Genomic DNA, 15,305 nt, shown 5'->3' on the forward strand with positions numbered 1-15,305 from the left:
TACAAGGGCTTGTAGTGAGTGAACGCCGGGCCAATGTTTATTTTTGTTCGGGCATTTAGCTTGTTACTCTCCCGCTTTCTTTTTTTCGCCTCCTCCGCTCCGTTAAAACTTTTATTTTCTTGGTTTTTTTCGCTGCTTCGGCCATGATACCAGCTCCTCGTTTAGCTCAACACCAGCTTCTGCTGAGCTCAGCCTCTGCGCTCCAAGCCCCGCCCATTTTCGTCTCGACTACGAATCGGGAAGGAGGGGGAAGTGACGTATGTGCCGTAAAGCAGTCAAAGCCGTAAAATTTGTAGTTTTTTAGTGTGGCAGGGTTCCTACCATGCTCCTCAAAGTTACATAGTGCCAGTGAAAGCGATACAGACCCCCTCAGATGATGACAGAGGTGTCATTAAACCTGTTGGAAGTTGATGTACCATCACAATGACTCTGGAAATATGATATTAAGGTGGAAAAGTTACGTAGTGTCGCTTTAAAGTTGAAATATTGAGAAAAAAGGCGAAATTTCAAATCTTTTCTCAAAATTGTATTTCAACATTAATCTCAACATTTGGACTTTTTTCTCGACATTTAGACGTTTTTCTCCAAACTGTATTTCAACATTACCGGTAATCTCGACATTTCGACTTTTTTCTCAACATTTTGACTTTTTTCTCGAAGTGCACAATAAAAAAAAATCTTCCTCCTCGCAAATATTTTTTCTCCTGCATGGCCCTAATACTCTTCCGTAAACCACCATGCTACAAGGATGCCTGCATGAGGATTTAAGACATCAATTCAGCCTTCCACCTATAGGGGACAGCAAGGCCATGGCAAACCAACTCAAAGGTTCATGCTTTGAATCTCAAATCAAGTATGCCTAAAGGATTAGCAAACATCACAACTTTCATCAAGAACCTGTTGCACATTCCATACAGCAATCCATTCAGGGTGCTGATTTAATGCAGCCTAGTTTGGATCATGGAAGTCTCCTTGCTATTTCAGAATGTCAACATGATAAAACAGCTCTTCTAGTGCTGCTGCAGTCTTTCTTTACCACACAGAGATGGAAGGACTTGGAAGGAAAAGCTACCAGTAGTGTGCACTGTCTGTATTTTTAGTAACATTTCACTCAAGGACAACATATAGAACTTGTAAAGAATTGCAAAATCATCCCACCTCACAGTGTAAATCAGAACTCAAAAGCATCTTTTTTCCCCAACTTGATTTATGAACATTTTTAAACAGACATACAGTGAGCAGTTGTAAAGCGTTGGAGGGCAGACTTTCACATTTACTCCATTGGGCAGTCCATCAGAAGTCTCTATCAAAATCACTTTTACCAGCTCATTTTGGAAATGAGTAAAAGTTGGCCACTGGTTATATTGAGAAAGCTTTTGGATGTTCACTAGTAAAATGAGAGGATGCTAACGCTTTATTAGCCCATTTCTTTTTTCTTTTCGTTATTTATGCATCTGCTACAATGCTATGAAAGACATCAGTTATGTCAGACATGAACATGCCATCCAATATAATCCTGAAATGAACACATAAACTCAGGGAAAGATGAACAAATGACTATTTTTGAGCAGTATGAGAAGCATCATTAGCAAGCAGATTTCCAGGATATTGTAAAAAATAAATCTTCAAGTAATGTGTCTGCTATGTGGTGACAGCTTGAAGTTGTGTCCTCAAAAGCAGAGGCTGAAACTCTAATGGCGCTTTTCCACTAGTACCTATTCAGCCCGACTCGGCTCGTCACGCCTCATCCCGGCTCTACCCGTTTTGTCCCCGTTTGTTTTTCCACAGCCAGGTGAGAAGTGGGGGGGGTTGGGGTGAAGCTGCTGTGACGTACTCGATTGCGCAACCGCTTTGTTCCTGTCGGCGCTGATCCGAAATCAGCTGGAGCCGCAAGCGGATGAGAGTAAAACAGCCCGTCTACATCCCTTTTTTAATTGTCTCGTCAGCCACCAGGTTTATGAACATCTGCACCTCAGAGTTGGATCACCAAACAGACGTTTGCGCTTTATAATAAAATCGCTGCGAGCCGCGAGTCGCTCTCGCGCTGACTCCCGCTTCCTGATTCAAACGTCTGACGGCCCCGCCCCCCGACCAATCAGTGGCGTGGAGGGTGATGACGTCAGATATGGCCCTTTTCCACTAATATCTACTCAGCTGGCTTCTACCCGCCACGCCCCCGTCTTGTGCTTTTCCACTACGGGCTGAGGCGGGTGGAGCCGTGCCAAGCAGATACTTTTTCTGTAACCATTCTGCCGAGGTTCTATCCGGGCTGAGCCGGGACTATTTCTGACGTCACCACAATACACGCCACTGATTGGTCGGGGGGCGGGGCCGTCATCAAACTACAGGCCTCTGATTGGTCGGGGGGCGGGGCCGTCATCAAACTACAGGCCTCTGATTGGTCGGGGGGCGGGGCCGTCAGACGTTTGAATCAGGAAGCGGGAGTCAGCGGGAGTCAGCGGGAGTCAGCGGGAGTCAGCGGGAGTCAGCGGGAGTCAGCGGGAGTCAGCGGGAGTCAGCGGGAGTCAGCGGGAGTCAGCGGGAGTCAGCGGGAGTCAGCGGGAGTCAGCGGGAGTCAGCGGGAGAGCGACTCGCGGCGATTTTATTATACAGCGCAGACGTCTGTTTGGTGATCCAACTCTGAGGTGCAGATGTTCATAAACCTGGTGACTGACGAGAGAATTAAAAAATGGATGTAGACGGGCGATAAGGAACGATCAGATCCAGGAGCTCTGTTTTCTTCTCAGCCGCTTGCGGCTCCAGCTGATTGCTCATCAGCGCCAACACGAACAAAGCGGTTGCGCAATCGAGTACGTCACAGCAGCTTCACCCCAACCCCCCCACTTCTCACCTGGCTGTGGAAAAACAAACGGGGACAAAACGGGTGGAGCCGGGATGAGTAAGTACTAGTGGAAAAGCGCCACTATAGTGCCGGCTCAGCCCGGTTAGAACCTCGGCAGAATGGTTACAGAAAAAGTATCTGTTTGGCAGGGCTCTACCCGTCTTGGCCCGTAGAGGAAAAGCGCAAGGCGGGGGCGTGGCGGGTAGAAGCGAGCTGAGTAGGTACTAGTGGAAAAGGGCCATAACAAAACATTAACCTTTATAAAGAAGATAGGTGACTGTTTTGGGTGCTTATTAGTGGGATCTATGAGCAAAGACTGTCACAGTCAGTTGTCATGTAAAATGTGAATTTGTGGGAAGAAAGTTGCAACAGAGGAACGTCTCTTAACAGCCAGCTATGCAAGGGACCTGATCTAATTAAATCCTTGCTTGGAGGACTCACAAGATTTCAGCAAGAACCAATAGCAGTAATGGCAGCGTTACAAGCTGCACATCACTATGTCGAAGTACCAACACTGGATGCAGATTTTCTTTCTTTGTTGACAGTATTGTATTGCCAATACAAAAGCTGCTATCATAAAGATAACTTGTTTTAGATGTTAAAGAAAGAAAGTTGGATGACTTAAATAAAAGGTCAGATCAGCCTAAAGAGAGTAGAACCTACTTGCACCATCTACAAATGCAAAGGTGGACAACTCTGGCCCTTTGAGATGAAGCCAGGTCACAGGGGTTTAGTGAGTAGGACAGTGCATCTGGAAAATATAAATTCACACTGGACACTAGTACTTGCACTGCCCAAATTAAATTCCAGAAGAGGCCAAATATCACATTAAATCAGATAATGGAACAAATGTAGTGGGAGCAGAATGTGAGAGAAGTTCTCTTTGCCTTAAATTATGAGTTTTAGGACTCAGGAAAATGGAGCTTTCATAGCCTTTCTGTATTGCATCATTGCAAAGTGTGAAAAACAATAATCAGCTTGGTTAGGTTTTGAGCCCTGTCTATTATCAGTAAAGACTGGATGATGGACTTCAGATTTTACTGTATGAAGATTCTGTTTCTGATGATGGGGTTACCATTAACCGCATGAAGACGATAGACTGAAAATGTTTTTGTGAAAATGCCCCTTTGTTTTGCTTGCTGTTAAATTGTTATGTAATTTAACAATTAAGAGGAGTCAGTGTCTATGTGTGTGTGATAGAGAGAGAGAGAGAGAGAGAGTGGGGGGCGAGCAATGTTGCACACAGCTGATGACATAGATGGTAATAGGTCCGCTTTGTGTTCTGTGTTTGACCCAGTTCATTTATGCAGTACTGGATGTTAACGTGAGATTGGGCTGAAATTAAAAGTACTTCCAGTTAGACTACATATCTGGGACAGATATGTGCCATGTTCTAAAAAAAAAAAAAAAATCTGCCATCACTACTTATTTACATTATTTATGTTTGATATTCTTGCTTTATATGGATCATATAATGAACCATTTTTTCTTCTCTGTGACAGGTTTTGGAAAAAGGTTCCCACATTCACGGGTCATAAACTGCAGGGCTCCATGAGTAATTTTGGGATAACTGTACCAACCGATATTGAGGGCTACGTGGAACTTCCTGATGGAAAGGTCTGTACCTGGCTGTTCTGAGCTTGGGTTCTGTCACAAATGCTTGACAAAGTGTCTAGACTAGCACAATGTTGAGGCCCCTTAAAGGCAGACATTGATTTAAGCTAAATTGTACCCCGACACCAGGAGTGCTATAGGTCTACTACTATAAAATGGACAGAATATTTTCCTTTTTTAAACATTTTCTTGGTATAGTTTCTATTCTGTCCTCGCAGTACGTTTCAGCTTGTACAACTAGACAGCTAACATTTTGAAGAAAGGAGAGGCTGAAGAAATTCTTTTGTTTGAGGATTTCTTCTCTTTTGGTCCTCAGTTTTATTTCTTGTATTTCTCTCCAGTTCTTATATTTTTGTAAGAAGACAAAGATTTACCAAGCTCCGTTTGAGAGACAACTTGTAACCGTTTTCATGCTGCGTTTTCCAGCCCCGTTGGCTTGGTAACCGTTAGCGTCGCCGGAGCTGCACGCGTCTGTCTCAGAAAACGGTCAGACTAGGAACGTTACTAGTTCACCGCAGGGCGGAACAGTTTCTAAAAACAGAACCCGAAGACTGCATTTTCATGCTAATCAGTCTGCTATGTTTGAGTAACCTTCTAAAAAACAATTCTTCACTTCATGTAACTTTTGAATGTATTTAACTAATCAAATCATCTAAATGGACTTGTATTGAGTTTTTTTTTTCTTTTTCTGAGAATGGCTGTATTATGAATTTTTGCTATACAGAGATGGATCATAAGTAAACTGAACTGGACTCCTAAACTGTGAACTGCACATGAAATAATTCTCCTATTTTTTACCTTAATCCAGACAGTATACCCTCCTTAAGATTCAAAGGAATGAATAGTCACTTATGACCCCATTTTAATTGTTCTCTTCCTGCCAGGTGGTTTCAGGTACAGAGTGGGGAAACCTACTCCTTTGGGATGGAAATGCCGTCAAAGTGGAAATTTGCCGTAAAGAGAACCGGAACTGCCATGTCGGGACAGTCCAACCCTTTGCTATAGAAGATGGACAGCTAATGACAATTGGCTCTGATGGAGTGGTCCGGGTAAAATGAAATACACACAGATTATATTAACAGACATGTGGATGTAACAAGTGTAGTGCATGTTTTGAGTTTATAACGCTCCCTCCAGGGTTGGGACTTTGACGGGATCGACACAGCCATCATTAACGATGGCAGCAGCAAGTTTGAAATGGAGCCTATTAATGAGATGGTGGTGGGACATAATGTTTGCCTCTCTTCTGTGGTCAGGAGCTCTCCGTCTGACTCCTCCATCTGGTTTGCTCAGGTAAAAAGAGAAAACATCAAAGAGTTCTATATACCATATTTTCTGGACTATAAGCCGCACCTGCATATAAGCGGCATCCGCTCTATTTTTAAGAAAAATAATTAAAAAAAAGATATACAAGCCGCATCCGCTCTATTTAAAAAAAAAAAAGATATGCAAGCCTCAGATATTTATGTTGTTAAATTAGATATTTACTACATGTACAGAACAATTTTGAACTGTAAATGATGTACATGTTTGTACCTAAATAGATCCTTTCCTAGCAGTGTCTTTTAACACGGTAGCAATTTTGCTGATTAAAACGGGACAGAACCAAGAGAAAATAACCGGTATTTATTGATCTATTTATCTGTTTGAAATCTGCTTCTACCTACTTCTATCTGCTAAAGAAGAAGTAGTGTATTCTTCTTTGCATTTATTTTGTTTTAGTTTTGATTCTAATTCCGGTTAGAGCGCCCCGAGCGGTGGAAGAAAAATCCACAGAATAGCCGCACCTTTGTATAAGCTGCATGGTTCAAAACCTATGAAAAAAGTAGCGGCTTATAGTCCAGAAAATACGGTAAAAGTGTTTGCGATACATGTTCCAGCCTCACTTCAGTCCTGGTGTCTCTGCTGTGTGGTCCGGTAGGATGCTAATGGAGCCATCTGGAAACTGGATCTTTCATTCACCAACACAGTGAGTTTCTTATGTGACTTTTAGTCTGTTTTTTAATACTTTGATGGATTGCAAATGCACTGCAGATATACTGACCAATCACCTGATGACTGGTAAGATAGGCAATCCATCATGAGCCTGAAACGATGAAATGAGAGTAGAAAATGAATAGATGAAAGGATATGTGCAGTGTTATACCCTATTTCTTTAAGAAATGTATGGTCAGTCCAGACCGTACATCCATCCATCTGTCCAGCCATCCATCCATCTTCGTTCACTTATCTTAGGTCAGATCGCATTGACACTAGCCTAAGCAGGGAAGCTCAGACTTCCCTCTCCACGGCCACTTCGTCCAGCTCATCTGGGGGGATCCCAAGGCATTCCAAGGTAAGCTGAGAGACATATTTCCTCCAGCATGTCTTGGGTCTTTCCCAGGGGTCTCCTTCCAGTGGGACATCCCCAGTAGATCTCACCAGGGAGGCGTCCAGCAGGCATCCTCACCAGATGCCCGAGCCGCCTCAACTGGCTCCTCTCGATGCGGAAGAGCAGCAGCTTTACTCTGAGCCCCTCCCAGATGACAGAGCTTCTAATCCTATCTCTGCAGGCTGTCAAGGGAGAGCATTGACAGCCTGCAGAGTCAAGAAATCCACTTTCTTTTAACATTGCTGTTAAAGGCAAAACATTAAAATGCAGAATTATCAAAATGTCTATTTTTATTTAGGTCTATGTGCAAGTTTAGGGTGATGGCTACAGTATGTCACAGTGTCCATTGCAGACAGAAAACTCCATTGCACCATTGTGTGTTTTTTAGGGGTGTAACGATACACTAATCTCATGATACGGTACGATACACGATATTGAGGTCACGATAACGATAACGATACGATACGATATTATAACAGTATTTTTTAACAACCTTGAATGAGGAACATATGACTGGAAAAAATTGTCTTTTATTTGAAAGACACAAAATACAAAACAATGCTGCCTTATTGTTACAGTTTGTAATGCTTTATAACTGTTTAAGTTTTAAAATGAAGCCAGGCCAACCATTTTCCACAAACTGAACTAAAAGTAAATGTCAGGTTTGCATTATGCATCTTCAGTTTCATACAAGTACAAATATTTTCCCGTGATCGGGACCGCAAAACGGTACTAGTTTCTTCTGAGCGGAGGAAGATTTTGGTCCACTGGTCGAGGCGCGGTCGGCACGCGTGGTCGGATGTGCGTTACTAGTCAACACAATAGATTAATATTAATAACACAATATCGCGATTCACTTTGTCACCCCCACGACACGTATCGTGACGTTTTTGTATCGCGAAATTTCGTGGCACGATATATTGTTACACCCCTAGTGTTTTATATATCTCCTTTGTTGTTTATAGGCTGCAGATCCAGAATGCCTGTTTTCCTTCCACGCTGGGCCAATCCAGGGCCTAGATGTGTCAAAGAAATCGCACCTGATGGCCACAACCACTCTGGACCGTGAGTCCACACTCGCTTCCCTTTCAAATCTTTGATAAAAGTTTGCATTTTTTAATGGATGCTCTGCCTGCTTGCATCCACGTTGTCCAGGCTCTGTCAGAGTTTTTGACTTCTTGACAAAAAGAGAACTGACTACCAGCCATTTCAATCAGGGTGGAACCACGCTCAGCTGGGCTCCACTTTCGGTAAGTATGATGCTGGAAAAGTGAATCAGGCTGTGGAATACAGCATGATGGCAGAACACTGACATCTGCAGCTGTGGTCATTGCCCTTAGATAAACCCAAATGGAAGTTTGCTGGTGACAGGCTTCCAGGATGGGGTGGTCCGCTTATTGGAGCTGTACAACCCACAAAAGCTGACAAGGGACACTGGGCGTGACCTTGAAGAAGATGCCAAGCTGCAGCTCAAACAGGCCTTCAAACCTCATAATGCCCCTGTGACTGCTGTGGCATATGAACGAAATGGAGAAATCTTTGCCACAGGGGTAAGTGTTCTACTTCATCCTGGTAGTCAATAATGATTGAATAACAAGGACATTTTCCACGAGTACCATTAGACGGATAACCAGACTCCTTTTAGCCAGAGGAAACGCTACAAAAACTGCAGTTCTGATAAGATTCTATAATCTTTGGGGTTATTTATGAATAGGTAAATGAAATGTGACTTTTTATGTATTTGTTTTGCATTATGTATAATGCAAAACCTAAATGGCGACGTCAAAGATCCTCTATACAGAAGATAGCGCATTACCGTTTCTGCCAATGGTATGAAATGGTAAACACTTCCTGTCTCCTAAGTGGGCGTGGCCGCCCCTCTCCCCACATCGTTTTGGAACATAAAACACTAGATACAGTACAACTTTCTTCCAAAAAGACTTAAATAATAAAAATAACAGTATTATTAAACAAAGAAGCAAGTTTTATTTTAGTCTTAAACTTCATTTTATCCGATGGGAAAACGATGAGAGCCAAATATCGCGAGAGTGTGTTGCTCAGACAGAGACGGGTCTCAAACAAAGTTCATTTTCTCCTAATCTGTTGGTCTGAAAATTGCCATTTTGGTGTCAGAATGTTCAGAGGGTTTGTGGCTTTTGAAAAATGGGTCCCATATTTACTTAGGTTACTATGGGGCGAAGGAATTGGTAATAATCTGTGCTCACGTTCACTTTTCCCATAGGACTCAATAGACTCAGGACCTACTTCCGGTCTCCTAAAGGGGCGTGGCAGTCACGTGACACAGATACAGGAAACCCAACCGTAGTGGGCTGTCTCGTTTATTGAACGTCTCTGGCGACGTGGGCCCACCTTCCCGTAGGCACACCACCTGCAGGAAGGACCGTGATGAGCTGGTGCCATGTGGACTGAGTAGCAGTCGTGGCGGGGTGCCTCGACGACCCAATCCCTGGACCAAAACCCTCACAGTGGGGACATGGAATGTCACCTCGCTGGGGGGGAAGGAGCCAGAGCTTGTGCGTGAGGCTGAGAGATACCGGCTAGAGATTGTCGGGCTCACCTCCACACATAGCTTGGGCTCTGGAACCCAGCTCCTTGAAAGGGACTGGACCCTCCACTACTCTGGAGTTGCCCAGGGTGAGAGGCGGCGGGCTGGTGTGGGCTTGGTTATAGCCCCCCAGCTCAGCCGCCATGTGTTGGAGTTCACCCCGGTGAACGAGAGGGTCGATTCCCTGCGCCTTCGGGTCGGGAAAAGGTCTCTCACTGTTGTTTGTGCCTACGGGCCGAACAGCAGTGCGGAGTACCCGGCCTTCTGAATGTAGGTACTCGAGTTGTAAAAAAAAATCAGGGGGGATGGTGGATTTTATCATATGGGGACAGATAATTTGTTCTGATTACAAATAATATAATATATTACAAATAATAGCACTGACCAAAACACCTGCAGAAATACTGCAGGAATGACATAGCAGCAGTTAAATGCAGCCTTCTGTAAGCTTTAAATATCCACTGGGCTTACATCAAATACATCAAAACACAACAATTAAAAACAGTTTTCTGAACTTATCAATATGACTCTGTCCTTCACAGGATAAGTAAAATGGATCACTGCAAAAACTCTAAATCCTAACAAGAATATTTGTCTTATTTCTAGTTAAAATGTCTCATTTTAGTAAAAAAAATCTCATTACACTTAAAACAAGACTCATCACTGGAAAAAACAACAATTTTCACCTGTTTCAAGTAGATTTTCACTTGAAATAAGTAGAAAAATCTGTCAGTGGAACAAGATTTTTTTGCTTGTATAAGAAGATAAATCTTGTCCCACTGGCAGATTTTCCTATTTATTTCAAATGAAAATCTACTTGAAACAGGTGAAAATTGTCAAATAAGTTATTTTTCTGGTGATGACTCTAAATGTTGAAATAGCAGTAAAACCACATTCATTGATGAAATGACATAAGGGATGGAAAGGGGGGATGGCAGTTTTACAGGGGGGATGATTTGGACCGTTTTTATTTCAGGGGGGGATGCCATCCCCCCTCATCCCCCCTCAACTCGAGTACTGCATACCTATACCTAATACTATTCTAAGACTTTTATGGAAATCACACAGTCTGACTTTAAAATTCCAATCCAGCCTTAAATAAATGGAATATTATACCCTCAAACTCACTTATGCTCCTCAAAGATGTACCTTTCTAAATTTGGGCCATCTGGATAATGCTGAATGTTTTTTGTTTTTTTTCCAATAACATTTAAGAGACACTTTCTTTTGTTCATAGGTTGGTTTTTGCTAATCATACTACCTTTCTTTTTATCACAAACTTTCTGCTCAGAGCGTAGACTGCACTGTTTTCTTCTTCACAACTGGGGAAAAGTACAACCCCATTGGTTTCATCCTTGTTCCCGGGCCGGTTCAGGCACTTGAGTGGTCACCTCATTCCCACGTAAGCATGGTCTTCGGCTGTTGCTACTGTTAGCTAGGAGAAATACTTTTAATTAATGGATATTTCACCTATTTTCAATATATGCACAAATAGTTATTCAGTTTTTGAATTCCATTTTACTCAGAGTGAAAACAGGCTGCTCATCTTGTGTCAAAATGGTTATGTGGTTGAGGTGCACAGTCCTGATCCAGAAGCTCAGATGCCGACCAAAACATTCCAGCTAACTGAGCTGCCCAGGAGATTCTTCAAGTTCAAGAGTATTAAATCCAGAATCAAGGTCTGAACATGTTCAATATTAGCGTTTGATGTATTAAACACACTGAATTTGCTGGCAATATCAGGGCTAATGCTTCAGTCTGTGTTTTTCAGAGAGAAGAGGAGATTGCAAGACGTCAGGCCTTGAAGAAGCAGCAAGTGAAAGAAAAAGAGGAAGAATTACCACCTCTCTACATCCCAGATCCTCCAAGTCCTATCAGTTGTGGTTTTTACTCACAGTCAGGCCAGTTCTGGCTCTCAATGGTACACATGTTTACATATCAATTTTATTGACTGATAGATGCATTATGTATTTATCTATGCAGAGTAATTGAAAAACATGAATGAAGTAGAAGAAGAAGAAAAACATTTATTTGTCCCACATTGGGGAAATTGCATTGTCGCAACAGCAAAGAACAAGAGCAGCAGCAGCAGTAGAATAAGAATGTTTAAAATTAGCAAAAGTATCTAAGATAAATAAGATATCAAAAATATTAAAGAATAAACACGTTTATCTTATTATTTGAACATACTTTGAGTATGTTATATGGCTATATGGACATCAATAAATATTAAGTGACGTGAATACAGTATATTGCACATGTGATGATTTACATTATACACATGATTGCAGCAGATGGATGATGGACATATGTACAGTGCTAACCAGAGGTGTCTTCAGTATTCACATTCCTTACTCAGGTAGACGTATAGATACTAGAGTTTAAAAATACTCCTGTAGAAGTTGAAGTATCAACTCAAGTTTTTTACTCAAGTAAAAGTATAAAAGTACTGGTTTCAAAACTACTTAAAGTATAAAAGTAAAAGTAATGTAAGGGGGAAAAAGCCATTAAGGACAAAAGCCATTGAAAATGAATGCATCTTAGTATAATGCAAATATATTAAAGAACCATATATGTGTACTATTGAGCATTAACATGTGTTTCAGAGAGCAGCAGATATGATGACTAGTTGCCTATAAGTATTGTAATGGTGCAAAAAGTCAAACTTCAGAGGCATGTTATCATTTATCCTAACCTTTATTGGAATGTACATCCAAGTTTAGTTGCAGGAATCTGAGGGATGTAAGAACAAAACTGGACAAGAACATCTGAAACAACCACAACCAAATTCACTCTATCCGGATGGAGCAATTTAACTGGATAGTTTTTTTTTAAAGGCCAAAATGAAATAGAGTAACAAGACTGTTTTTAAAATGTAAGGAGTAAAAAGTACAGATAATTGCGTGCAAATGTAAGGAGTAAAAGTAAAAAGTCGTCTGAAAAATAATTACTCCAGTGAAGTATAGATAACCAAAATTTCTACTTAAGTAAGGTAACAAAGTATTTGTACTTCGTTACTTGACACCTCTGGTGCTAACAGTGTTCATTGTAAAGGCTGACAGCAGCAGGAAGGAAGGAATCTCTCCCTCATGCAGTGAGGCTGGATCAGTCTCCCGCTGAAGCTGCTCTCCAGAGCAGACAGAGCATCCTGCAGTGTGAACTTTAGTTCAAATGTGGGACAGAATTTTTCTCTTCTCTGTCTTGCAGGGAGGCTTCGACTCAGGCTACTTGTATCACTGTAAGTTCTCTGAGAATCAGGATGATGATCCGGACCAACGGCAGGATGAACCTTTTCACTTCCTACCTGTCAATGATGCAGATGATGATCCCATTTGCTCTATGACTTTCAGGTAGGAAGAGTGCATATTTATCAATCAGGATAGAACACAAACTTTACATGTTTGGTCTTAATACACGTTTATTATCTGAGCCATTGTTTATTTGTGGGGAGCCACCAGCTTGTCTTAGCTCAGAGACAAGGCAAAGCTTGCACACTAGCTGCATTTTGATCAAACATGTCCCGTTTGATCAAATGGTTTTGTTTTCAAAGAATTGAGGTCTGGACTTTCTTTCTCTGTTTACATTGAGTTCTAAAGCATAGGGAAGATTAGGCAAATTAGGCAGTAAAAGCATGTAAAAAATAATTGCTGGGGTGTGGGGGCTGCAGGGTTTCTTTTTTTTGGGTGTGTTTTTTTTTCCTTTTCCTATTTGAATGTAAACATTATAAAACAAAAATAAATTGAAATTCCATGTCACAGTTCTGTCATAATGGCTGCACTCTAACCTCAGTCATTCTCCCGCTAATTTAACCGCAGGATACAGTACATACTGTAGTTTAGCCAACTCATAAATGGACAATTTTGAAAACTGTGTTTACAAAAAGTAACAACAACTCCTGCAGTGATTGTTAAATATGGATGGTTTTGTCGGTCATTTTTTAGATTAAGTTTGAGATGATTGAGACAGAGACAGATATAAGACTATGATTTTCCAACTAATCAGGATCTTCAGTGCTACAGTGCTATTATAAGAATACTTATAATAATAATACTTATAATAATAATAATAATAATAATAATAATGATTCGTAAAAAAAATGTGTTGGGGATAAACATCTCCCCGGTACAGCATCCCCTGTTTCCTCTAATGCACTGGTTCTCAACCTTTTTTCCTTGGAGCCCCCCTACTTGTGTCTAAAACCAGCCGGGCCCCCGACCCGTACGTACTAGCAGCAAAATAGTCTTTAATTGAAAAAATGAACATTAATTATGTTTTTTTGATACATTTCTCTTTGGTTTACTCTGAATACATATGACTTTGTTTTTCTCCAATGTCACCAATGTATAAAATACGCACAAAAGAACATAAAAGAACATAAAAGGCGTAAAAATATTTCTGAAAAATGTCTCTTTTAATATGAGACCAACATTTTTTAACATTTTTTCCTTTAACAACCTGTCGAAGTAGATTAAATGTTGAGTAATGATATAATAATAAGGAATGAAATCCTTTCCTGTGTTTGTCACCAGTGTATAAAAAACACAAAAAATATTCAAGACATTCATAAATTATTCCTAACAATGTCTAATGAATGACTCATTCACAAATATAATTTTTACAACTGCATAATTTCAAAGCAGACAAAGTTTTGCGCCCCCCCCAGAGATCTCTGGCGCCCCCCCCAGGGGCGACCCGGACGCCAGGTTGGGAGACACTGCTCTAATGGAAAGGACGGAGACTGAGAGGGTATACTGTGGCTGAAATGCAGCTTATCATTGAGCATGAGGCTCATATAATGGTGGCCAGGTAGCTTCATCAATGTAAAATGGTACTTGACATCTCCTCTACTCATGTTTTGCAGCTCCAACAGGCAGCTTCTGCTCTGTGGCATGCACTCAGGCTTCATAAGGATTTACCCTCTTCAACCTGGTGACCACAGCCTCACCTCCATGGAGGCCTACTGGGCTATCAGCATTCACGATAATCATTATGGTCACTTGCGACACATCCGTTGCAGCCATGATGATCTCTTCGTACTGACAGCTGGAGATGATGGAAATATGTTCTCCTTTTCCCTGCTTCCTCAAGAGGAACTACAAGAAAAAAGTCTGCATGAAAAGACGGCCGAGGTTCCTTCACCCACAGTCAGTCAATATTCTCTTCTTTTTTATCCACAGTGTTTTTAATTCAGTTTTTAAACAGATGATGTAAAATTAGCTCTGTTACAATTGTTTTGTTGAATTTTTTGATTTATTCAAGTCAAAGAGGATGTTGTACATATTACAATGTCCATTTGGCAAATATGTGTGGTATAGATGTACATAGATAAATACATATGATCAACTTGTTAACATGACATTTAGATTTGCCTTGAGAAAGCGGCCGGGGCTCTGGACATTGAAGACCCAACAGCCCACAAGTGAGTCCAGTTTTACTCTTATTTTTCCTAATGCTGTTAATTTGTCTCTACCCTTTATACCTGTGTACCCTCTGACTGCATATGTTAATGTTTTGTAGAGGAGATTAAAATAAAACATATTTTTCGATTTTTTCATTGTTCATGTTTTCAGGGCTTTTAAATATGTAAACATTTGATGAATATGGTTGGTCTTTTTCAATGTCATTTTGTCCCAAGAATGTAATTTTCTAACTCCCTCCAGCATAGAGATGGCTAAGAAGAAGCTGGAAAATGACCACTTGCGTAGGGAAAGTGAGCTTAAGGTGGCAGAAACGCAGAAGCAGCTGGCTGAGCTCCAGAAAAAGTATAACCAAGTGCTGAGGGAAAACCAAAGGCTGCCAGAACATATCCGCTTGAAACCGGAGGTTTGATCTCAAATACTTGGATATATATAAATGCCACTAAGTTGCTCTTGTGCGGTTTACAATAGGAAATCTTGTCTTGTGTTACTTAG

The 15,305-nt window shown here is 41.3% G+C and overlaps 1 protein-coding gene across 1 annotated transcript in view; it reads left to right on the forward strand.

Moving 5' to 3' along the window:
* Positions 1 to 15,305, forward strand: part of LOC133454474 (cilia- and flagella-associated protein 44) — a 35,616-nt gene that overhangs the window by 10,247 nt on the left and 10,064 nt on the right. Inside the window, exons 6-19 of the mRNA XM_061733203.1 lie at positions 4,345 to 4,459; positions 5,341 to 5,505; positions 5,594 to 5,749; positions 6,378 to 6,425; positions 7,793 to 7,892; positions 7,983 to 8,077; positions 8,168 to 8,377; positions 10,685 to 10,795; positions 10,920 to 11,072; positions 11,165 to 11,314; positions 12,601 to 12,743; positions 14,255 to 14,537; positions 14,757 to 14,812; positions 15,054 to 15,216. Coding sequence (XP_061589187.1) covers positions 4,345 to 4,459; positions 5,341 to 5,505; positions 5,594 to 5,749; positions 6,378 to 6,425; positions 7,793 to 7,892; positions 7,983 to 8,077; positions 8,168 to 8,377; positions 10,685 to 10,795; positions 10,920 to 11,072; positions 11,165 to 11,314; positions 12,601 to 12,743; positions 14,255 to 14,537; positions 14,757 to 14,812; positions 15,054 to 15,216 — 1,948 coding nt within the window. The remainder of the gene's footprint in view (positions 1 to 4,344; positions 4,460 to 5,340; positions 5,506 to 5,593; positions 5,750 to 6,377; positions 6,426 to 7,792; positions 7,893 to 7,982; positions 8,078 to 8,167; positions 8,378 to 10,684; positions 10,796 to 10,919; positions 11,073 to 11,164; positions 11,315 to 12,600; positions 12,744 to 14,254; positions 14,538 to 14,756; positions 14,813 to 15,053; positions 15,217 to 15,305) is intronic.

The sequence above is a fragment of the Cololabis saira genome, chromosome 11 (genome assembly GCF_033807715.1).
Source record: "Cololabis saira isolate AMF1-May2022 chromosome 11, fColSai1.1, whole genome shotgun sequence".
Taxonomy (NCBI): Eukaryota; Metazoa; Chordata; class Actinopteri; order Beloniformes; family Belonidae; genus Cololabis; species Cololabis saira.